Here is a 25,459-nt window from a genome sequence, read left to right on the forward strand (position 1 = left end):
GGGCTAGCAATCTCTACCAGTATGACGTGACAATCTTTACCTGTATGACGTGACAATCTTTACCAGTATGACGTAACAATCTTTACCTGTATGACGTGACAATCTTTACCTGTATGACGTGACAATCTTTACCTGTATGAGGTGACAATCTTTACCTGTATGACGTAACAAACAATCTTCAACTGCCTGTTGTTCTAAACTAAAAAAAAATTGTAGATTTCTGGCTCCGAAGAATTGTTTAACAAGTTGACAATACAAAGTAACTCAAAGATAACTACCGATGTTGACTATCTCACTACCTCGCTATAACTCAAACAATGCCAGATGCTTGCTAATGTCACGTACAATTAATTATTTTATAAAAAAATGGCAATTATTTTTTTCAAACTCCTGGTTTTGATTAAAGACGAGCAGACGACTAACCTCTCGTTTGGACACCAGCAGAAGATGTGTAATCATCTTTAAATATCTGGACGTGAAGTTTTTTTTTAAAGGCAATGTTGTTGATGAAATCAGACAACATAACGACAGAAAACATAATGACGAACAATTTAATGACAGACATAATGACAAAAAACATAATGACGAACAGTTTAATGACAGACATAATGACAGAAACAGACAGCGTCAGAAAATACCCGTGCTGCAATTATGACGTCATGCACAAATGCTTAAATCGTCTGGTAATTTGAGGATGAGGGAGGGGAAGACTCGGGGGGGGGGGAGCGAAATGAAAAAGGGTTGGTATAGGATGTGGGAATTATAGGGAATTTGAATAGTGGGTTAATACAAGACATAATAGACATACAACTCTCGCCCCCCCCCCCACACACGTTTCCGCCTCCACCCCCCCCCATACAAACACATGCACACCATCCCTATTGAAGTTTTATGTAAGGATAACTATAAGTTTTTCAAGTTTTTAAAAATATAGGAAAAAATAAAGCGGGAGTGATCTCCCCCAAACTTTCTTGAATCTAATATATAAAGTTCAATTCTGTATGTTTTTGTTTTGTTTTTTGAATACTTTTATTTTCCCATTTAAAACAAATACATTAGTATTTGGATGGATATTTGAAAGGTAGTTGCGTTTCCTTTGTGTTTGGGTTGGGTTTGCGTTTGTAGTTGAGTTTGTGTTTGCGTTTGGATTTGGTTTGTTTTCGTTTGCTTATCGTTTGCTTTTGTGTTAGTGTTTTCTTTGTGTTTGCGTTTGTGGTTAGGTTTGTGTTTGCGTTTGTGTTATATTAGCATTTTTGTTTGTGTTTTGGTTTTTGGTGGTTGTGGTTAGGGTGGGGAATGCCGGGTATATGCTGATTACTAAACACACAAGGCATAGTACTTTACAGATAAGTTTTTCACAGAAGCCAGTGCAGGGCCTGGCCAGGACGGCTAGTATTCTAATATAACACTACGGGCCTGGCAACTGGCGGTATAGACATGATTTTTAAAATCAGTTTTTACATACTTAAACTTTTTTTTAAATAGAATAGAATGTCGTAGAAAAAATAACTGCGCACCAAGTGAACGGCAAACAATATGTGTATAGTCGTGCGGAGTACTAGTACTTTATACATTCGTATGTGTTTATTGAGAAATTGGAAATAGCATAAAGTACAACTTCCGTTCAACGGAAATTACTCAAAATTTGACAGAAGGCAGAGATTTAAATCTTTGAATTTTTCGTTTATCTATCTGAAACAGTACTCAAGTAATAGGATTTTGAAAAATAAATAGAATAAGTTCCTCTTCGGGTTATCAGAAATGGGTGAAATGTTAATACAGAACTACTAATTTGATATAATACTTATATATGAAATTTCATCAACCTATCTGTTATGGTACTCAAGTTATCGTGTTTACAGACAAACACACACACACACACACACACACACACACACACACACACACACACCCATATATAATAATATACAGACATACGGACAAAACTGCAAAACTATATTTTCCGACTCGGGGCGGTGTAAAATGTACTTTGTATACGAGAAAATTAAAAATGTGGTAGAAGAAAATAAATGTTACACATGCTGTTTGTGTTGTAAGTCAATCTCTGACGCGGAGTCACAGTTTAAGTGAAGTGAGCGACTAACAATGAAGCTATCCTGTCTGCTTACCCTCCTGACGGTCGGGATGGTGGTGGGCGTGGTCCAGGTGGCAGGTAGGTGCACGTTAATTTCAAACACTTCCGGTCTTACTATAAATAGCACAGACAGTTGACCGGAAATGTGACGTCAGAAATGTCCGCGTCATTTGACTCCACATACACCGACGCTCTCTTTAAAAATTGTGAAACCTCCAACAGGCTCACCAGTCAACTCGGCACGTGCTGACTGTCCTAACCCCGCCCTGCCGTGTGTCAGTCAATGTCTGGTCATGCTCTGTGCCCCTGGGACCAACTGTGTGACGTAAGCAGGTTGCACTTCTGTCCGGGAACTAAACGTTTACCTGTTGGGGAACTCAGGGAACTTTTAAATGTTGGGGAACACAGGGAACTTTTAACTGTTGGGGAACACAGGGGAATTTTAATGAGACGGTCTGAGAGAGATAAAGAGTGTTGGGAAGACATTTGAAATGTTGGCGAAAGTTGAAAACATTTGAAGTGTTGGCGAATGTTGAAAACAATTTATTAAGAAGGTGCTGATGTTAACAGTGACGTGTGCAAATGGTGCTTTATGGTGCGCGGATGGGGGTGGGGAGGGGGTGAGAACCATCCTCGTAAAACAGATACATCAATCTTTCAATTATTCAATCTTTCCCCAGAGACTGCCACTGTAGGAGCTCATGCCAACACATCTAGAGACGGAATCTGATCCCCCTCACACCCACACCCTTACACCCACACCTCCTCACACCGACACACCCTCACCCTTTCACTCTCACACCAACTAGCCGTGTTCATGTTTAGTTTTGGTGTAATAAATAAAGGATAAAAATAGTTTCACGTTTTAGTTGCTTCATTTGACAAGACGCCAATGTTGATTTAATCTGACCACAAGACGTCAATGTTAATTTAATCTGACCACAAGACGTCAATGTTAATTTAATCTGACCACAAGACGTCAATGTTGATTTAATCTGACCACAAGACGTCAATGTTAATTTAATCTGACCACAAGACGTCAATATTAATTTAATCTGACCACAAGACGCCAATGTTAACCTTACCTAATGAACACACGCCACAAACACAAATATTGTTGACGTGGTTTTGGAAGAAACAAATATAAAATAATTAAACTTTATTTAATTAGATACATGTGTATAGAGAGGCTGGGGATCTTTGAGACCTACATCCGTAGCTGAACTGCTGAAATTAAACACGCAAAAATAAACGATCAATGTTCCTGTTAAAATAATTTTTTAAAAATATTTTGAACCTGGTGGTCAATGTAGCAGATAAAGTAGAGTTCATCTGTACTTGTGACACTTGGCTTGTTATATGCCCAGCGCAATTTGCTTTGCGTCTCAAGCCCAGGCACTATGCGCACGCAAAACACCCAGATCATTATGCCTAGGCACTATGCCCAGAGCACTGTGCCCTCACCTAATAAGTTCGCCCCCCTCACTACACACACTTTTGGCTGTAAAGTCTTTGAGTGGGAATGGCTATAAACACAAGAACTTGGGAGTTTAAATAATTTGAAAGTTTACTGAAGGAAGAAGCGACCTACCAACATGACGTTATCGGCCTACCAACATGACGTCATAGAGCAGCTAATTAGAGGACCTTTTTGGACAGCTCATTAAGCACGTGATGTCATTACCGCACCATTTGAAACACTCTGTGTACTGGCGCTTGAGACCTGCTCAGGTCAAAGGTTAAACGTGACATAAAAAGCAGTGGTCAAACACAGATGACCTTCAACTTCCTCAGGGCGACTGGTGATATTTATTTTATCTCAAATACGCAAATATGTTCATTAGATATTATTTCATCTAAAATACCCAAATACGTTCATTCGATATTATTTTATCGATTTTTACTATAAAAAAAATCGGCGAACTGTACCTGATTTTCCCGCCAACACGGCGCAGACGGCAAGCAGAACGAGGGAAAAGATGTAGAGAACTTTCATCTTCACAGACGTTCGTACAAGATGCAACTAATTTTTGGCTGCAACCTGACCTACTACGTCACATGGGACAATGACATGTGTCAAACAAAATGGTGTCTCGAGTTTTAGATTTTTCAAGGAATGAAAATTGGCACCTATATTTTACAATCACTTTAAGGTTAAAATTACAAATGCAATATATAGGCGTATGTCTTTAATAAATGGTCAGTGCTAAATATATCTATACCATTTTTTATTAAAATATTATTTCACTAATGAATAAATGAATAAATGAAAATTAAATGTTTAAAAAATGTCTTTTTTTTCCATATTAACTCTACCTGATGTCCGGAGGTTAAAGTCAATTTTAATGGACGTCTGGTTGTTAGGTAAAATTAAAGTAGACGTCAATGTTAATTTGACCCGATGACCACAAGACGTCAATGTTAATTTGACCAGATGACCACAAGACGTCAATGTTAATTTGACCCGATGACCACAAGACGTCAATGTTAATTTGACCCGATGACCACAAGACGTCAATGTTAATTTGACCCGATGACCACAAGACGTCAATGTTAATTTGACCGATGACCACAAGACGTCAATGTTAATTTGACCCGATGACCACAAGACGTCAATGTTAATTTGACCCGATGACCACAAGACGTCAATGTTAATTTAATCTGACCACAAGACGTCAATCTTAACCGTACCTAATTAACACACGGCAAAAACACAAATATTATTGACGTGGTTTTGGAAGAAACAAATATAATATTTTTTATTATAATTTAACTTTATTTAATTACATATTTGTGTATAGCATAGCTGGAAAGTCTTGAGATCCACATCCGTTGCTGAACTGCTGAAATAAAACACACAAAAATAAACGATCAACTGGCCTGTGAAAATAACTTTAAAAAAATATATTTTCCATTTGAACCTGGTGGTCAATGTTGCAGATAAAGTAGAGTTCATCTGTACTTGTGACACTCGGCATGTGACATGCCCAGGCACTATGCTTACCGTCTGATGCCCAAGCATTGTGTTCTTACCTAAGAAAAAGAAAGTTCTCGTCACCCCCCCCCCCCCCCACGCACACTTTTTGCATTTGGTTCTTTTTTTTTTGGGGGGGGGGGATTTTTTTATATACACAAGAACATAAGGTGTAAATAATTTAAAAGTTTATTAAAGGAAGAAGCGGCCTACCTACATGACGTCATCGAGCAGCTAACTAGGGAACCTAATCGAACAGCTCATTAAGCACGGGATGTCATCACCGCAATCTTTAAGGCACTCGGCGTAGTTGGCCTGGCGCTTTAGACCTGCTCAGGTTAAACGTGGCATGAAAATATTGAGACCTGCTCAGGTTAAACGTGGCATGAAAATATTGAGACCTGCTCAGGTTAAACGGGGCATGAAAATATTGAGACCTGCTCAGGTTAAACGTGGTATGAAAATATTGAGACCTGCTCAGGTTAAACGTGGCATGAAAATATTGAGACCTGCTCAGGTTAAACGTGGCATGAAAATATTGAGACCTGCTCAGGTTAAACGTTATATGAAAAGATTGAGACATGCTCCGATAAAGGTTAAACGTGGTAAATCTTGAGGTGTAAACCATGGTATCAGAACTTGTTGCCTTTGATAAAAAAGTGAACCATTTTGTGTTCGAGCCCGTTAAACTTTCCTGAGCCCATCCAGCTTTAATTGGTATCTGGCTAGAGTTGGGGAAAGTTAAGGCGCCTCAACATAGACCTGTGGCTGATGCAGTGGTTAGCCAAGAACACAGATGACCTGCCTGCAGCTTCCCCAGGGCGACTGGTGATATTTATTTTATCTAAAATACTCAAATATGCTCGTTAGACCTTATTTCATCTAAATTACTCAAATTTGTTCTTTAGACCTTATTTCATCTAAAATACTAAATTATGTTCATTCGACATTATTTTATCGATTTTTACTAAAAAAATAAATCGGCGAACTGTACCTGATTTTCCCGCCAACACAGTGCAGACGGCAAGCAGAACGAGGGAAAGTATGTAAAGAACTTTCATCTTCACAGACAGGTTAGCAGACGTTCGTACAAGATCCGACCAAGTTTTGGCGGCAACCTGACCTACTACGTCACATGGGACAATGACATGTGTCAAACAAAATGTAGTCTCGAGTTTTAGTTATTTTAGGGAATGAAATTTGGCATCAGATTTCTACATTTTTAGAAAATAAGTAAAATTTACAGCAAAATATTTAGAGCTGAACAAATATATCAGTGCTCAATATATCTCCAAAAATTCGAACGAAGATATCATTATATTGATGAATAAATAATAATTAAATGTACAGTAGATTTAAGTTTTAGTCTGCGTTTAATTGTGTATTGTGTCTTTAGCAAAAAAAAAAAAAAAAAAAAAAAAAAAAAAAAAAAAAACAATGATTTGCTGGGGAAAACAGACGACAGAGGTCTGTGAATTATAACCATAGTTGTACTAATATTAAAAAGTTGTTCATAAAATTTCAAAATTATTTATTAAATCGTGATAAAGGTAACAAGAAATCAAACGGTAAGAAAGTTAGCGAGTCGTAACAATAACTATATGGAACTGTTAAGGAATGTTTACAAACTTATATAGGAAGAAAGGGGAGTGAGTACCGCTAACTGGTGCAGGAATAGGGTGGGTGGGTGTGTGTGAGTACGGGGGTGGGTGAGTGGGTTTGGGTGGATTGGTGGGTGAGTTGGTAGGTGGGTGAGTGAGTCTGTTTGGGTGTGCGTGTGTGTGAGTTAGTTGGTATGTGTGTGTGTGTGTTTGTTTGTGTGGGTGGGTGGGTCAGTTGATAGATGGGTGAGTGGGCAACCATTCATATAAAAAGATGGATCAATCTTTCAATCATTCAATCTTTCCACAGAGACTGCCACTGTAGGAGCTCGTGCCAACACACCTAGAGACGGAATCTGATCCCCCTCACACTCACAAACACACCCTCATACCCTCACACCCTCTCACTAGCTTGTTGGACACATCTTTGCTTTAGGTGTTATAAATAAAAGCTAAAAATATTTTAACGTTATGATTGTCAAATGTGATAAGACGTCAGTGTTAACCTTACCTGACAACAAGACGTCAATGTTAACTTGACCTGACCCCAAGACGTCAATATTTACCCGACTACCACACGCCACAAACACAAACAAGGATGACACAGGTATAGGAAGAAACTTAAGTCCAACTAATTTTAAAACGTTTTTAATTGAATAAATGTCGACAACATTGTAGTAGAATTGTGTTGTGAATATCCGCTGGTCAGATGCTGAAAATAAACAAACATGGGGAAATACATTTTTAATTTACTAACATTTGAAAATTATTGTTTCATTTGATTGCACTAATTTGGACCTGATGGTCAGCAAACAGCGTGTTTGTGACATATTGAAAAGTGTGGTCAGCCCTTTGTCCAGCATACTATTCAGTGGACCAACCTGTAGCTAGAACTCGCTAGGAGGAAGAAATGACCTACCGACTTGACGTCATCAAGTTGCTAATTAGGAAAGTTATTTGAACATCCAATCTTGCACGGGATGTCGTCACCACACCATGTGATGCACTCACCATAGGTGGCCTGACGCTTGAGCCCTGGTCACGTGGGGAGTCACGTGGGGGGAGTCACGCATCACAGGAAAATATGACAGGAAAATATGACAGGAAAATATGACAGGAAAATATGACAGGAAAATATGACAGGAAAATATGACAGGAAAATATGACAGGAAAATATGACAGGAAAATATGACAGGAAAATATGACAGGAAAATATGAGGAAAATATGACAGGAAAATATGACAGGAAAATATGACAGGAAAATATGACAGGAAAATATGACAGGAAAATATGACAGGAAAATATGACAGGAAAATATGACAGGAAAATATGACAGAAAAATATGACAGGAAAATATGACAGGAAAATATGACAGGAAAATATGACAAGAAAAAAGAGTAAGTAGTTATTTATTAATTGTTTTGTTATATTTCATCGATTTTTTTAACTAAAAAAATAAATCTTCGAACTGTACCTGATTTTCCCGCCAACACGGTGCAGACGGCAAGCAGAACGAGGAATAAGATGTAGAGAACTTTCATCTTCACAGACAGGTTAGCAGACGTTCGTACAAGATCCGATCAAGTTTTGGCGGCAACCTGACCTACTACGTCACATGGGACAATGACATCTGTCAAACAAAATGTAGTCTCGAGTTTTAGTTATTTTAGGGAATGAAATTTGGCATCAGATTTCTACATTTTTAGAAAATAAGAAAAAATTACAGCTTATTAGAAAATTGGCATCAATATTTTACATTCACTTTTAGAAAGTAGATTAAATCTGAGTAATTTGTTCAGTGCTAAATATATCTTAAAAATCTTGAACTATGATATTATCCCACTAATGAATAATATAAATTAGTAGATTTAAGTTTTAGTCTGTGTTTAAAGGTGTATTGCGTCTCTAGCAAAAAAAAAACAAAAAAACAATAATTTGTGAGGGACAACAGACGACAGAGGTGTATGAATTATAACCATAGTTGTAATAATTTTAAAAAGTTGTTTATAAGTTATCAAATACTTTATTACATCCTGACAAAGATTGTGAGGAATTAGAACTACTATTATACATGTGAATTGAGTAAGAAATAACTTGATTAAAATTGTGTGCCATCAAAAGTACTGAGGTCTGTGAGTGCTTCTTGTTCTTCTTATCTCTCTCTAAGTGTCACGATACAAATGTGGTGCGCCTTGTCCATAAACATCCGTTTAATTACAACACCTTTATAAGAACGTGTCTTAATGAGCTAGGTGACTTACTGTTCAAACTATCGTCATGAAAATAAATTACTCTCTGAATTATTATAATTTTCATTGTTTGCATTTTTTTTGTTCCTGAATCTGACTTTTAAACACCCGAAAGCTTGAGTTACCTGTCCATGTTTACTGTGTCGCCTCCCGTTAATGGATCTCTCGGATAATATCACGTGACACGGCCTAGGTTTAATGTTATAAGTAGAGTGGCTCGCCCAGAGAGTGTCAGTTTGTTGTCTACATCAGTGCTACCAACTCCAGTCATGCGTTGTCTGATTCTCGCAGCCTCCGTCCTCGTCTTTGTCTCCGTAAGTTTGGCTTTAACGTAGGTCAAGGTTAAAGTTTAGAGATGGACTGAAATTTTAGTGAAATGTTGTACAATCTTATCCATGTTTTTGATTCGTTTTTTAGATTTAGTATGTCAACTAACAAAGCAATGTGGCTTTTATTACCTACTATAACGTGACCTCTTCCCCCCCCCCCCCCCATCAACCACTTGACCCACAGGCGCAGAGCGGATCTGGTTTTCTACAGGGAATCCGCGATTGGTTCGCCAACAACAACAAAAACGACTTCACCATCGACTTCGTTCACAACTACAGATTTGAGGAACACGACATCACGGTAGGTCATTTTGTCGGGTAGCTTGTCTCAGGGAAAATGTATGCCTGGGGGGGGGGGGGGGGAAAGAATGTCCAGGGGGGAATGTGGAGGGGGGTTGTCCCATGGGAAATTTGGAGAATTTATTTTGTTACTTTTATGCAGTGTAAGTAATCTTAGTTAATACTAAACTTTAGGCCATCAACGTAAAGCTAGAACACCATCCCAATGCTAGGCTAACATCCTAAATTTAGGCCAACATCATAGCTTTAGTCCATCATTCTAGCTTTAGGCCAACATCGTAACTTTAGGCCAACATCCTAACTTTAGGCCAACATCCTAACTTTAGGCCAACATCCTAACTTTAGGTCAACATCCTAACTTTAGGCCAACATCCTAACTTTTGGCCAACATCCTAACTTTAGGCCAACATCCTAACTTTTGGCCAACATCCTAACTTTAGGCCAACATCCTAACTTTAGGCCAACATCCTAACTTTAGGCCAACATCCTAACTTTAGGCCAACATCCTAACTTTAGGCCAACATCCTAACTTTAGGCCAACATCCTAACTTTAGGCCAACATCCTAACTTTAGGCCAACATCCTAACTTTAGGCCAATATCCTAACTTTTGGCCAACATCCTAACTTTTGGCCAACATCCTAACTTTTGGCCAACATCCTAACTTTAGGTCAACATCCTAACTTTTGGCCAACATCCTAACTTTTGGCCAACATCCTAACTTTTGGCCAACATCCTAACTTTTGGCCAACATCCTAACTTTTGGCCAACATCCTAACTTTAGGTCAACATCCTAACTTTAGGCCAACATCCTAACTTTTGGCCAACATCCTAACTTTAGGCCAACATCCTAACTTTTGGCCAACATCCTAACTTTAGGCCAACATCCTAACTTTTGGCCAACATCCATGTTTCGGATTTCTCCCATCTAGGGCCACCACCTGATTGTTGCCATCAGTGACGTCAGCTCTGACAGGTCATGTCACCTAATCGAAGTAACACCTGATTGGGCAGCTGACCTGACAAATGACGACAAGGTTCACATCATTAGTGTAAGTATCACGTGGTATCGTTTGGACTGGACACAAGTTAACAGTTTAGAATTTGTATTTGTTTTCGTGTTAATGTAAAATGTGTCTTAGCTCCAATTTCATAATTTGTTTGTGTAAGTGTAATGTTTAACTGATCGTTAATTTAAGCTAGTATTGGTTTAGATGTTTGGGTTCGCAGCATTGGTTAGTGAAGTGTAGGTACAACTGTGTAAAAACCGGGACAGCTAGAGCAACACCTAGCCGGAACAGCTAGAGCAACACCTAGCCGGAGCAGCTAGAGCAACGCCTTGTCAGAGCTAATATGCGTTATATAGACAATTTCTGCAGTTTATTGTCTTTTTATCCGCTGTTTCACCATCAAATTAAGATTGCGTGTGTGTGGTAAACATGGTTTTAAATATGATTTCCTAGCTTACCTCTTGGAATAGATTTAGCGAATATAAATTGTACCACGTGGACGATGTTCCTGGCACGCTGCCGGCAGCCTCCGTTTCACGTGATCTAGCGCTCGTAGCACTTTATCATCACGTGATCTAATACAGACAAAATAATCGTTGTATTGGTCGGTGTGACAATTTATGTGACCTTGAGTGACTGTGTGTAACCTTGTATTTTGCGTTAACTTGCGCACGTTGTATGGGTGACCTTGTACTTGACCTTGAGTTGACCTCCACAGGAAGAGATCTACCAGCTGATTACCACCCACACTGCCCAGGAGACTGACCTGTCCAGCGATGACCTCAAGAACATCTACGGCGATACTGACGCCATCAGGGTACGTGGGCAGCTTCAGCTTTCTGTCAAGATCTTTACTCAAGATCTTTACTCAAGATCTTTACTCAATATCTTTACTCAAGATCTTTACTCAAGATCTTTATAAAGATCTTTACTCAATATCATTATCAATATATTATCAATCTATAGATCATCATTAAGACATTTTATTTATTTATTTAATCTATATAGTTTATCAATCTCTTTTCTCAATATCTTTACTCTAAACCTTTATTCTAGATCTTTTCTCACGATCTATCCACAAGATATTTACTCAAGATGATTTCATCAAGTGATTTTGTTCTTTCTGGTTTTTATGACATGCCCTTTTCCTACAGCTGTGACAAACCTGCAATGTTTCAATGATATCACGTGACTTAAGATTTCGTCATCTCTTGCAGGAATGTGTCAACCACAAGGTGTTTGTCCTCACATACAAGCCAAGCTACCTGACCTCAGGCTAGAGGGAACTGACCTCAGGCCAGAGGGAGCTGACCTCAGGCCAGAGGGAACTGACCTCAGGCTAGAGGGAACTGACCTCAGGCTAGAGGGAACTGACCTCAGGCTAGAGGGAACTGACCTCAGGCTAGAGGGAACTGACCTCAGGCCAGAGGGAACTGACCTCAGGCTAGAGGGAACTGACCTCAGGCTAGAGGGAACTGACCTCAGGCCAGAGAGAACTGACCTCTGGCCAAATACAACGAACCTCAGGTTAATTTCGGTTAAAAGCTTTTTTTTTCTAAACTTTACATAATTCTTTTCCTCATTGAACGACATAGCACCAACATGGTGACTGAAGAACACGACAATCGGTAAATGACTGGACTGATGGTACTAACTCATTCAACGACCGAGATGACGACACGTGGGACTGAAGCAACGAAATGTAAATTTTTAATAAAAATCTTGATCGCCATGACAACCTTGTTTTTTATTTTGTGTTGTTACCTTGTGATCTGGTTGCGTGTCTAGTCCAAATATACATTGTAGTCAGGCAGTAGTGGATTAAGGGGAAGGTGGGGGCTGAAAGGGCTGAAGCCGGGGTCCCCGAATTTTTAGGGGCACCCAAATCAGAGCCGGCGTTTGGGGTGGCGAACGGGGCGGTCGCCCCAGGCCCCGCACTTGGAGGGGCCCCGCGCTTCAGCACCGTCACTGTTATCTGAATTAGTTTGTAAACTTAAATAAGTCTTGCTGAATTCACTTGGGAAAAACGAAATGGTCGGATGCCGACGTTGTTGATTGTTATAACTGAGGCCACGGTTGATGTTAGAGAGTTATTACCCACCTAAACTGGGACAGGCCGTAAATTATAGTGTCACACACCTCCCTGTGGTACGGTCGCCTCGCATTTGACCTGAGGTGACTGAAGATGGGTGGACTCGAATTAGCCCCGACCTGAGCAGGGAGGAAAATTTGGAAAACACGTAATCAGATACCCTATTGTATGCGGCCCGATGAAGAGGTTTTGTAGTGAACAGGCAGGATGCTTGTAGTAGACAGTCGGTAACCTGATGAACGCTAGTCCTGTTGTAGTTGTCGTATATGTAGGCCTACTTGTCTTGGTATAACAAAATTAACATTCAGTGGCGGGCATAGGGGTTGGGAGGAGGGCGACTGGGGTGGGGGGGGGGGGCATCCAGCAGAGTGATTTATTATTTTTTTTTTTTTTGGAAGAATATAAAAATGTCGTTATGTTGTGTCTTTTTAAGGATTCATCCGTTCCCAAACATAGTTATTAAATTACTCAATTCATTCAAATTGTTATATACAATCGTTTCCAATGGTGCTGACATAATATCGTCATCGAATCGTCCGCGTCGCACAACTTTTATGGAGGAAGGGCGTCAATGAAGGGCAGTGATATTGCAGTCATTAATAAACGCACATTTTTTTTACTGAAGGATATCCTTTACAATTGTTAAGACCATGAATGATTTTGGTTTTAAAATATTGTATGGATTCTAAACACATTTTGATTTCCAAACTGTTTTGATACATCGGGCCGATTTCGCTTTATTGTAAAGTTGTCCTGATTTCCCACACGTCTAAAGTACTGGCATTCACGGCAGTCCGAACATGCCGTCGGGAAACTCATAAATAAGGTGTACCAACTTGGGAACAGAACAAAACAAACAAAAACACAAACACAACACAACCACAACACAAACACAAACACAACACAACCACAACCACAACACAACTACACCACAACCACAACATTAGAATCACCACCGAACAACACGCTTTTCTAGGCGTCCGCGCCCAAAGAGAGCCTTTCCAGCATTAAAAATTTAAGTCACATAAATAGATCCTACTCCATAACTTACAATAAAACAATGCGATGCAAATAAATGTACGGCAAGTGATGTTTACTTTAAGGGTTCGAAGAAAACACATTGGCAATGTAATTAGAATCACCACCGAAATACACGCTTTCCCAGGCGTCCTCTATAAATTCTCTATAAATCTAATTTCACCATCTGTTTTAATAACACCGAAACACAATTTTTTTTTTAAATAGTGATTTTGAGAGATCATAGACTAATTAGAAAATAATATTAATAATCTTAACATTTTTCTATTTTAATTATGAACCTTAACATATAATAATCAATGCGGTAGTAATAAAAAAAATTACTGAGAGTGAGTTGAGTATTAAAAACACGTTTTCCCAGGCGTCTGCGCACAGAGAGAGCCTTTCAAGCATTCTCTATAAGTCTAATTTCACCATCTGTTTTAATAACACCGAAAAAATATATAGTGATTTTGAGAGATCATAGATAAATTAGAAAATAGTATAAATAATCTTAATATTTTTCTATTTTAAATATGAACATTAACATATAATAATCAATGCGGTAGTAATTAAAAAAAAATCAACTTAAATTATTGAGAGTTGAATTTATTTTTAAATTACCCCCCTTGGCAAAATTTAAAAAAACCAGTTGAATTAATTAGTTAATTCGCCCCTACTGTTATGAAAATGTATCTACTTTTTCTAGGAATATAAACGAAAATGATATTTGACATTGATCCTTTTAATATGTTTTAGCAATGTGCGTGTATTTAATATTTTCTTTACGTTATGCAAAAGAGTAAAGACAGTGGCAGCTATAAAATAACTTTATGTCGTTATATAAACAAACCCTACTCTATTACTTATAATAATACCTTGCGATGCACTGAAAAGCACTGCATGGTGCTATGTTTACTTTTATGGTTCCAAAATCTATAGCGATGACGGAAGGACTGACACACTACCAGCCCGCTTATATTATATTATATATATATATATATATATATATATATATATATATATATATATATATATATATATATATATATATATATATATATATATATATATATACTAGCTGTATCCCGTGCTCCGCCACGGTAAATCATTTTTAAATATACCAACTTTGGAACAGAACAAAACTAAACACAACACAAACGAACGAACGCAAAAAAAAAAAAAACGAAAAAACGAACACAACACTCATAACATAAACACAATTTAAATGCAATCATAAAGGCATATTGCTCACAGTCTAGCCCGTAGCGCCAAATCGCGCCCTTTCCGAGTCCCGGCGGACGCGTCTGACACAGTGAATGACTACAAAACAGAGGTGTTGCGACCCTTTCCGGCGCCCGGGGACAAACTTTCGATTTGACCCTCCCTCAAACTTACGATTTGCACCCCCTCCCCTCAAAATTTCAATTTCCACCCCACCCCCTTAAACTTTTGATTTGCATTCCCTTCAGACTTTCGATTTGCACCACTTTTGATTTGAAATTTCCCCCGCTCAAACTTTTGATTTGCACCCCCTAAAACTTTCGATTCGCACCCTACCCCCCTCCCTAAAACTTTCGATTTCCAACCCCCCCCCCCCTAGCTACGCCTCTCTTATAAAACCCCAGCTTGTCCGCAAACCGAAAGATAAAATAATAATAAATAATATACAATAAAAAATAGGCAATATTTAAAATATCAGTGTTTACCTACCATATATCACTTTATCAATTCACGCATTTATATATATATATATATATATATATATATATATATATATATATATATATATATATATATATGTATATATATATATGTATATATATATATATGTATATATATATATATATATATATATATATATATATATATATATATATATATATATATATATATATATATATATATATATATATATATATATATATATATATATATATACATAATGTATATATTGGGGCATCTTCCTCTTGAGTTGGTCCCGGGCATCTACATAGGTCTGCACGCCACTGCTTTATGGGACCCAAAGTACTTTAATGTCTAGTGAGTCAATTGACTCAGGATTTGACCGGACAAAATCATCTGTAAATGGGGGAGCCTCTGTCGAGAAATATATTCCCCTCCAATACGCCATACCGGAGCCCGCGCTGTCGACTTGTGAAGCCGCCATGCGATAAAAATAGTAAACTTTGATCAAATGACAACTGATGGGGTAGCCTAGTGGACATCCATCATGTAGGAACCCATGTCGTCATTTTAAATGTTTTTTTTTCTTTCTTTACAGTCTAATGGCTTTCTCAGAAGTATAAGAGCAAGAGAGGTTGTGTTTTGAGCTGATTGTTTTTTTTTACGTTTAAATTATTATAAGTCTTGATTAGTCGTCGAATGATTGTAGTATTATTTACGTAGTACATGATATCAATTTAGGCATCATGAGCTGAAAAGGTAGGAATTCGAGTAGAGCACGGGGTCCATAGTTGGTTTTTAAAAACGATTAAAATTGTCTGTGTCATACATTTCTAAGTTGTTACGGTAAATTAGTTTCATTTTTTACAAAACTTGTGTTATCTTTTTGTTATGTTTTAGTTGCTCTGTTTTTGTTGCTCTATGTTTTTGTTGCTATATGTTTTTGTTGCCTAATTTTAAAAATCTTTGGTCCTCTAATGTTGAGACATATCTTTGTAAAATTTAAGCGTTTGAGTGTCCTTTCTTTTTGCAGTTGGCGTGTCAGGTAAGTTTCAATTTGTAGTTAATGTTATGATTAAAGCCAACCTTAGCTTTTGGTTAGTAGAACATATTAAATTCTAATCATGTTTTTTGTGTGTAAATTCTAAAAAAACAACAAGAAATTCTGTATATGGTTGTAGATTTATAATGTTTTTATATTTTTAGTCATTCAAAAAGTTTTATAAAATCGTACGGGACAACATTCGTAAAAGAAAAAAACACGACATTTGTACTCTCAGTTGTGTTTCATCTTCTCGGGGTGGTAGCATGAGAAACGTTACGGTGTCGCATTGAACATTGTTTACATTTTAAGGATGCAGACACTGAATCGCGCAGTGCATGTCACCGTCACAGGCATTGATGCAGCTGTCGATGGAACCTCTTTTGACTGGCCTCAGGTGCTCACAACCCAGTTGACATCCCATATCTCCAGTTGGGCAGGCGTGCAGGCAATCTTGGAATGCGTTTCTTTTTTTGGCATGAAGACACTGGACCTCGCAGTGCATGTCGCCGTTACAGCCGTTGATGCAGCTGTCGACTGATGCTCTTTTATTGTTTTGCAGGCACTGGATATCACAATCTACATCTCCGTGGGCGCAGTTGTGGATGCAGTCAGACACGTTGTTTCTAGCGTTGACATGAAGACACTGTATTTCGCAGTGCATGTCGCCGTTACAGCCGTTGATGCAGCTGTCGACTGATGCTCTTTTATTGTTTTGCAGACACTGGATATCACAATCTACATCTCCGTGGGCGCAGTTGTGGATGCAGTCAGACACGTTGTTTCTAGCGTTGACATGAAGACACTGTATTTCGCAGTGCATGTCGCCGTTACAGCCGTTGATGCAGCTGTCGACTGATGCTCTTTTTTTGTTGTTTTGCAGGCATTGGATATCACAATCTACATCTCCGTGGGCGCAGTTGTGGATGCAGTCAGACACGTTGTTTCTGGCGTTGTTGTGAATACACTCGATCTCGCAGTGCATGTTGCCATTACAGCCGTTAATACAGCTGTCGATGGACTCTCTAGCCGCTGGCTTTAAGTGGTCGCATGCCTGTTGGCATCCCATGTCGGTCGGTGGGCAGGCGTGGACACAGTCTTGGTAGGCATTTCTTCTCACGGCGCCTGTAACAACATAAAAAAACAGGCATGACAAACACGTTCAGCCACAAATTAGTTTGGAGGGACGCTAAAAATTTAGATTTTTCTTTAAATCATGACCGTCATAAAATAATACATCGAATAATACGTAGAAAAATTAAGTTGCCAATTTTACCAATATTGTACAATATTTATTTCTCAGTGTGAAAAATAAAGCAGAACAAAACACAAATACAGTTATATCACAAATAAAAAAATATAAAGGAATGAAAATCGTATTTTAACGATTTATTGTTTTGACACGCTACATAGGCAGCGGCGTGAGCGGACACGGCGAGAATTTAGATATAAAGAGATATAAATAATTAGAGAGGGTTGGGTTAGCCTTATGGGGTCGGTGGGATGTGTGTAGTAGAGAAATTGGAGTGGATGTAACGCGGATTGGGTGAGCCAAAAATAGTTATCCAACGGATAACCGGGTCGTATAGTATAGATTATTTTTTAGGTTACACTTTTTTCAAACTTTTGTAATACTTTAAGAGAAACGAAGCTCAATTATTTAAACATTTAGTGTAACACGTTTAATTTGAATTACAATTAATAAATAAAAAGCATTAAAGGTTAAACTATTGTTTTTAAAATCACACTTTTTTTTCAGGATGAGATTTTGATAAAATAAAACAATTGTCTCGTCAAGTTAACATAGCCGATGCTATTTCATAAATACCAAAGTGTTTAAAATTAATATCCTACTTTATAAAAGCTATTCTACTACAACCTGATATTATTTTTGTGCTAAGTTTAAACTTTATGGCTGTTTCATTCGTAAGCAGAAAAATATTTAGTTGGCTCTATAAATACACTAGAATAGCTAAATCATATTATTTTTTATATTTAGCCGGGCTAGAGGAATATCCCAAATTAGGGTTTGTTATCATAAAATTAGCAGTTGTTGATTGACATAATAAAATAATATAAATTAATTTGTTTTGGTTGTTAAGTAAGGCGGTTTTCGATTTAAACTTTCTACCCCGAGCTTTATCCCTCACAACTACCCTTTAAAAATTAAAATCTTGGATTTTTCTATCATAATTAAAAAAAAAAAGTGCATTCGATTTCTCTAATATTGGACATTTTTAGTGCCTGCTTGAATGTATGTCTGACTGATTGCTTGACTCCCTGATAGACCGTCTGATAGAGTGATAGCCTGACAGAATACCAATAGCATTATATCCAGTGTTTCTTCCAGACTTTTTTCTCCGGGGGGGGGGGGGGCACTTGAAATTTTCGGGGGGGGGGAGGGGGGCGGTAGACTGTCTTCGGGGGGGGGGGGCGGACACTGTTAAAAGTATATATCTTCTATATAAATTATATAAATTTCATTTCTTTCGGGGGGGGGGGGGGACGGTAAAAAATTTTCGGGGGGAGGGGGGCGAAGAAGAGATGCCTGGAAGAAACTCTGATTATATCATAGATCACGTTCAGCATCTCGCAATATCATTTGACTGACCAATACAATTCGTCCTTACAGATTGCCACCTAGCTATTTAAAATATTGGACTGACCAATAAAATTTGTCCTTAAAGTTTGCCGCCTAGCTATTTAAAATATTGGACTGACCAATACAATTTGTCCTTACAGTTCGCCACCTAGCTATTTAAAATATTGGACTGACCAATAAAATTTGTCCTTAAAGTTTGCCGCCTAGCTATTAAAAAAAAAACTCACCGAAGCAAACGGGGAGCAAAAGTAGCAGGGCAAAATGTCGAGCAGCCATTCTGATTGTCGTGGTGGTACTGTAAATAATTTGCTGGTTGTGTTGTGGTGCAGCAGACGTGACAGACGGACGTTTTATACAAGAGCTGGATGCCAGACCCGTGAGACGGAGACAGGTGTGGTTCCATCTTTCAAAACAACGTTTCAACTTTTAGTTTTGTTAAAAAACAAAATTCGTGCCTGATTTGGCAGATATTTTAAAATCCGGGCCGCAGTTTCTGGTCTTCGTGACGGGCAGGGACGTAGGTTCAAGGTTCATCATCTGTAGGAAGGCTAGGGGCTTGGGGCTTAGGTTCATCATATGTAGGAAAGCTAGGGGCTTGGGGCTTAGGTTCAAGGTTGATCATATGTAGGAAGGCTAGGGGCTTGGGGCTTAGGTTCATCATATGTAGGAAAGCTAGGGGCTTGGGGCTTAGGTTCAAGGTTCATCATATGTAGGAAGGCTAGGGGCTTGTGGCTTAGGTTCAAGGTTCATCATGTGTAGAAATGATAGAGGCTTAGTAGCAATACATCTGAAAGTTTAATACCTTTTAAAGTAAATGTACACTCAGAGTTCAAAGATTTGAAATGTCACACAACTATCTGACTACCACACCAACCCACACACCCACCAACCCACCATTCATCGGCCCACAGGTCCACAAATAGACCTTAACACGGACCTAAATCCTGATCTTAGGTTACCCAACGTTTAAGTCATCCTCGTGACTTGGCTGTAAATCATCCTCGTGACTTGGCTTAAAATTGTTTACAGGCGTCTGAAAAATCTGGCACAGCCTTGGCCGACATCTGTTACACGTCATCATTGTCTGAGCAGACGATAAGGCTCTTCCACAGAAGCTTAGCAGGCCCACGGCCTTGATCGCACGTAGCTCACTGACCATTATCAGGACCTTAAGACTGACCATTATCTGGACCTTAAGACTGACCATTATCTGGACCTTAAGACTGACCATTATCTGGACCTTAAGACTGACCATTATCTGGACCTTAAGACTGACCATTATCTGGACCTTAAGACTGACCATTATCTGGACCTTAAGACTGACCATTATCTGGACCTTAAGACTGACCATTATAAGACTGACCATTATCAGAACCTTAAGACTGACCATTATCATGACCTTAAGACTGACCATTATCATGACCTTAAGACTGACCATGGCACGACCAAGAAACACAACGTCTGACTGAGATAAGACGTAAGAACACGTGACTCGTGGGGCTAGAGATAAGGATTGTAAGACACGACAGAATAAACTTGACAATCTCGGACATGACCTTGTTAGAGTAAAAACCTGTTTGTGTGTCGGGCTATTTCGTGATCAACGTGGGAAGGCGCCTTGGTTTTCTTGAGTTACGTGGGAAGGCGCCTTAAAACAAAGTTTTCTAAAAAAAAAAATAATAATAATAAAAATATAGGAGCAAAGCAATTAGTTTTTTGTTTGTTTCGCATTAAATCATCTATGTAAATAGACACATATGGATGTATATGAATATATGCATCTACACACATACACACACACACACACACACACACACATATATATATATATATATATATATATATATATATATATATATATATATATATATATATATATATATATATATATATATATATATATATATATATATATATATATTAAACACACACACACAAAGGTGTTGTATCGAACCTAATTAATAAAAAGTTGCATTTGTTTATCTTTAGTCAGCAATCCATAGTAATCCATCTAGTGGCGATTAGTGTGGGGAAACAATCATTTGTGCTGGTTGGTAAAGGACGTATAATGTTGAGAGGCATGAACACATTGTCCATTTGATCTGCTTTAGTCTAGATTCTAGAAGATTCGCTTTAGTCTAGAAGGTTCGACCAATCGTCTGCTCTAGGAGCTCCGGTCATGAAGCTGCTCCTGGCATTTGTTTTGTCTGGCATCGTCTTGACGACAGGTGAGTACATCTGTCACAACAAACATCTGTCACTGTCACAACAAACATCTGTCACTGTCACAACAAACATCTGTCACTGTCACAACAAACATCTGTCACTGTCACAAACATCTGTCACTGTCACAACAAACATCTGTCACTGTCACAACAAACATCTGTCACTGTCACAACATCTGCTGTAGGACAACATGACCTGACATCAAAGGAGGTAAGACCCAGGTGACAGACCCATGTGACAGGTGGCAGTGAGGTAAGACCCAGGTTTTATCACCATAAATAAACACCACACACATTAAATACTTACTCGCTAATCGACACACACCAAACACATTACACGAGCCGACCCGCGGCGTATCATACGCCGCTATTTAGTTGTTTTATTTTCTACTTTTCAGTAATTCATAATTTGTGAATTCGACAGTACCAATGCTGCCACTGAAAATATTTGCTTTAAAACACTATCAGTAGGTCGTTAAGAACGATACTAACCCCCCCCCCTCCTTTCCCCCAACCCCTACCCCCCCCCTCCTTTCCCCCAACCCCTACCCTACACCCCCCCTCCTCCGTGAAAGCAGCCTCTTCTTAGTTACCTCCTGTAAGTTTAAAATCGTTTCAAACTAAATTATCTGCCCCTAATAGCCGTCACTAAACCCGGCTCTACGATTTGTAAACATTTAATTTAGCGTGACCACAACTCACCAGACCATGTGGGGGATGGGGTGGGGGTGGTAGTGATAGTGATAGAGAGAAAGAGAGGGGACTGTAAGGAGGCGCTTGCAGCTTGTTTTCTAACGGCTCCCAGAAGAGAATTATATATATAGATACTGCCTCAGCAACCTACAGAATGTTGAAATCAAGTGGTCATTGTTAATATTTTTTTTAATCGAGAGTGATCTCCCCTAAACTTTCTCGAATATTCTTATATAACACTTTTTGCGCACGATTACAATACTTCCTCTATACTCTGGATAGAATAGAAGTAAAAAAAAAAGAACGTTTCAATCCGCAGGAAAAGAGCACCGGTCACTGGTCAACTGTATCGTGAACTGCAAGCTGGACCAGAGCTGCGTGGACGCCTGTCACAGATTTTATGGCGACAAAAGATACTTGACACCGTCAACTGTATCGTGAACTGCAAGCTGGACCAGAGCTGCGTGGACGCCTGTCACAGATTTTATGGCGACAAAAGATACTTGACACCGTCAACTGTATCGTGAACTGCAAGCTGGACCAGAGCTGCGTGGACGCCTGTCACAGATTTTATGGCGACAAAAGATACTTGACACCGTCAACTGTATCGTGAACTGCAAGCTGGACCAGAGCTGCGTTGTCGCCTGTCACAGATTTTATGGCGACAAAAGATACTTGACACCGTCAACTGTATCGTGAACTGCAAGCTGAACCAGAGCTGCGTGGACGCCTGTCACAGATTTTATGGCGACAAAAGATACTTGACACCGTCAACTGTATCGTGAACTGCAAGCTGAACCAGAGCTGCGTGGACGCCTGTCACAGATTTTATGGCGACAAAAGATACTTGACACCGTCAACTGTATCGTGAACTGCAAGCTGGACCAGAGCTGCGTGGACGCCTGTCACAGATTTTATGGCGACAAAAGATACTTGACACCGTCAACTGTATCGTGAACTGCAAGCTGGACCAGAGCTGCGTGGACGCCTGTCACAGATTTTATGGCGACAAAAGATACTTGACACCGTCAACTGTATCGTGAACTGCAAGCTGAACCAGAGCTGCGTGGACGCCTGTCACAGATTTTATGGCGACAAAAGATACTTGACACCGTCCGACCTCTGCATGGCTGGCTGCACTAGTGGTGATATTCGGTGCATGTTGAAATGTCGAGCCATACCGTGAGGTGCTCTAATGATTCGGATATTGGCCAGCCAGTTTGTGAAACGGCTTGGGGCGATTAGCCAAAGTAGGAATAAAAAGATCATGAGCAGATTTTGAATGTGTGTAAACCGTAAATAAGGCTAGTATTAAATACTAACAAATCAGTCAAATATCAATATCTATGATCACTTGTTACAACAAGATGCACCAAAATAAAAACTAGCAAGTATTTAAAAGTCTGGTTTTTCCAGCTGGTAAGTAAAGTAACGTATGAATGTTGTGTCAATAGGCACAGTACAATACAAACTCATAAAGTCCCAAGATCGGCTTTAGTTTTAGTACACAGTTCATGGATAACTCCTGATTCAATTTTTAGCGCAATTTCCATACTGGGGGATTGCGATTATTAACTCGTCATTTCTGGATGGATGGATGTGTGTCCGCAGCGTGTCCGCAGCTTTAAGTCGTATCTCCTCCTCAACGAAGCAATATAGAGGACTAGTTCCAAAGCAAATATGTTAAGCAAGTTCCGAGGATGAACATAGGCCCAAAAAATCCCGGAATTCCTTCCTGGATTTCCCGGAAAAGCCAAAAAACCTCGAAAAAATGCAGTTTTTGGCCCATATCTCGGCAACCAGACCACTTAGCGACTTGAAACATTTACCAATCGATTCCTGCCATAATTTAGAACAATATTGCCGAAGAACGTTTTCAAAAATATCCTTTCGTTCGGTCACAAAAAAATATTTACTACTTTTTACTTTCTCGTATATACGAAGTATAGAGAAAGTCTTGTAATCGTGCAAAAAAAAAAAAAAAAAAAAACCGAGATTTTTGCAAATCTCGACGTTTTACATCTCACTGATACGGAAAAACATAATTTTGCAATCTTGTCCGTATGTCTGTGTGTCTGTCAGTGTGTGTGTGTGTGTGTCCGTGTGTAAACACGATAACTTGAGTACCGTTACAGCTAGGTTGATGAAATTTCATATATAAGTATTTTATCAAAATCGTAGATCCGTATCAACTTATAAGCGATTTCCGATAACCGGAAGTGGTACTTTTTCTACTTTGAATTTTTCAAAAGCCTATAACTTGAGTACTATTTCAGATAGATAAATGAAATTTCACATGTGAGTAAAAGATCTAATTCTCTACCTTATGTCAAATTTGGAGTAATTTCCGTTGACCGGAAGTACTTATTTACGCTATTTCCGATTTCTCAAAAAACGCATGTAAATTTATAAAGTACTAATAATATTGCGCACTATTATGCACATCTTTATTTGGTGTGCATTTCTTTTTTCTACGAGATTATATTCTATTTTTAAAAATTTGAGTATTTAAAATTGATTAAAAATCATGTCTAGAAGTCTATATCCCGAGTTGCCATCCCCCGTAGTGTTATATTAGAATATTCGAGAAAGTTTAGGGGAGATCACTCCCGGTTTATTTAAACTGAGCATCGTGTAGGGCCTAGGATGATATTTACTACTTGTATTTTTTTTTAACTGAGCATCGTGTAGGCCTACTCGGATATAGGTTAATATAGTTGTCTTTTTTTTAGCGCAATTTCCATACTGGTTTCTATTTTGTTTTGAATTATTAAACTACTTTTGTTGCATTATTTATTTGCTGAATATATGGTTTATCTCGATTTAAAATTGTTATGGATAACAAGGAAATTGCGCTTTAATTGTCACTTTTTATTAACTTGTTTTTTTACTAACGCAGATTAAAAGCAAGGTAAACAAAACTACACTAATAAAGGACCCCCCCCCCCCCCAGCCAAGCATGTGAAACTGATCCGTAGAGGGAAAGATTGATGCCCTATTTACTATTGAAATGAAAAACTAAACAATCTTTCTAATAGCAAGCTTTTAAATATATGAAATTAGAAAATAAAACTAATTTGCTTTGTATATAAAAGCGTTGGTCGCTCATGAGATCTTTTGCAAATTTTAGCAATCAAAGCTTTTATGAAAGAAAACAAATTAGTTTTATTTCTTATTTTCATTGCTTGTTATTGGAAATATTTTTAGTATTTGTTTAATAAGTCAACACTACCAATGCTGCGACTAAAAAGACTTGCTTTACAACACCATCAGTGGCACGCGATCTCTGAGAGACGATTCTCTGCCCCATGAAACCAGCCGAGCGTGAACACAGTTTACAGACGACAGCAAGCTGATCAAGCGAACGCTAGTCTTAATCGTGTTACCTCAGTTAGTTTCAAATCGTTTAAAAATAAAATCTATTATCTGCCCCTACTAGCCTTTACTAACTTGTCTCTACGATTGTAAACATTCGGCGTGAACCACAGCTCAGCAGACTGATCGCGTCTAGCTAGTTATCTCCCCTAGGGTTGCTCAATATCGAGT

The 25,459-nt window shown here is 38.6% G+C and overlaps 2 protein-coding genes and 3 long non-coding RNA genes across 5 annotated transcripts; 2 read left to right on the forward strand and 3 right to left on the reverse strand.

The window, feature by feature from the left end:
* Positions 1-2,065: 2,065 nt before the first annotated feature.
* On the forward strand, positions 2,066-2,952 carry LOC131944578 (uncharacterized). The gene is made up of 3 exons (XR_009387052.1): positions 2,066-2,173; positions 2,318-2,420; positions 2,776-2,952. It is a non-coding gene; the product is annotated as an uncharacterized LOC131944578 (long non-coding RNA).
* A 1,935-nt stretch (positions 2,953-4,887) lies between these two features.
* Positions 4,888-6,238, reverse strand: LOC131944564 (uncharacterized). Its single transcript, XR_009387050.1, has 3 exons — positions 6,064-6,238; positions 5,283-5,398; positions 4,888-4,938 (listed from the first exon to the last, which is right to left on the reverse strand). It is a non-coding gene; the product is annotated as an uncharacterized LOC131944564 (long non-coding RNA).
* Positions 6,239-7,302: 1,064 nt separating this feature from the next.
* On the reverse strand, positions 7,303-8,302 carry LOC131944562 (uncharacterized). The gene is made up of 3 exons (XR_009387049.1): positions 8,145-8,302; positions 7,590-7,705; positions 7,303-7,382 (listed from the first exon to the last, which is right to left on the reverse strand). It is a non-coding gene; the product is annotated as an uncharacterized LOC131944562 (long non-coding RNA).
* An 842-nt stretch (positions 8,303-9,144) lies between these two features.
* Positions 9,145-12,288, forward strand: LOC131944544 (uncharacterized). The gene is made up of 6 exons (XM_059305217.1): positions 9,145-9,233; positions 9,433-9,549; positions 10,479-10,598; positions 11,275-11,373; positions 11,774-11,847; positions 12,058-12,288. The coding sequence occupies exons 1-5, from the start codon at positions 9,189-9,191 to the stop codon at positions 11,834-11,836; spliced, it is 444 nt and encodes a 147-aa protein (XP_059161200.1). The 5' UTR covers positions 9,145-9,188; the 3' UTR covers positions 11,837-11,847; positions 12,058-12,288.
* Positions 12,289-16,526: 4,238 nt separating this feature from the next.
* Positions 16,527-19,353, reverse strand: LOC131944542 (signal peptide, CUB and EGF-like domain-containing protein 2). Its single transcript, XM_059305216.1, has 2 exons — positions 19,223-19,353; positions 16,527-17,518 (listed from the first exon to the last, which is right to left on the reverse strand). The coding sequence occupies exons 1-2, from the start codon at positions 19,269-19,271 to the stop codon at positions 16,701-16,703; spliced, it is 867 nt and encodes a 288-aa protein (XP_059161199.1). The 5' UTR covers positions 19,272-19,353; the 3' UTR covers positions 16,527-16,700.
* Positions 19,354-25,459: the final 6,106 nt, after the last annotated feature.

This window comes from Physella acuta, unplaced genomic scaffold, assembly GCF_028476545.2.
Source record: "Physella acuta isolate Inbredline_101_S28 unplaced genomic scaffold, ASM2847654v3 ptg000497l, whole genome shotgun sequence".
In the NCBI taxonomy this organism is placed as follows: domain Eukaryota; kingdom Metazoa; phylum Mollusca; class Gastropoda; family Physidae; genus Physella; species Physella acuta.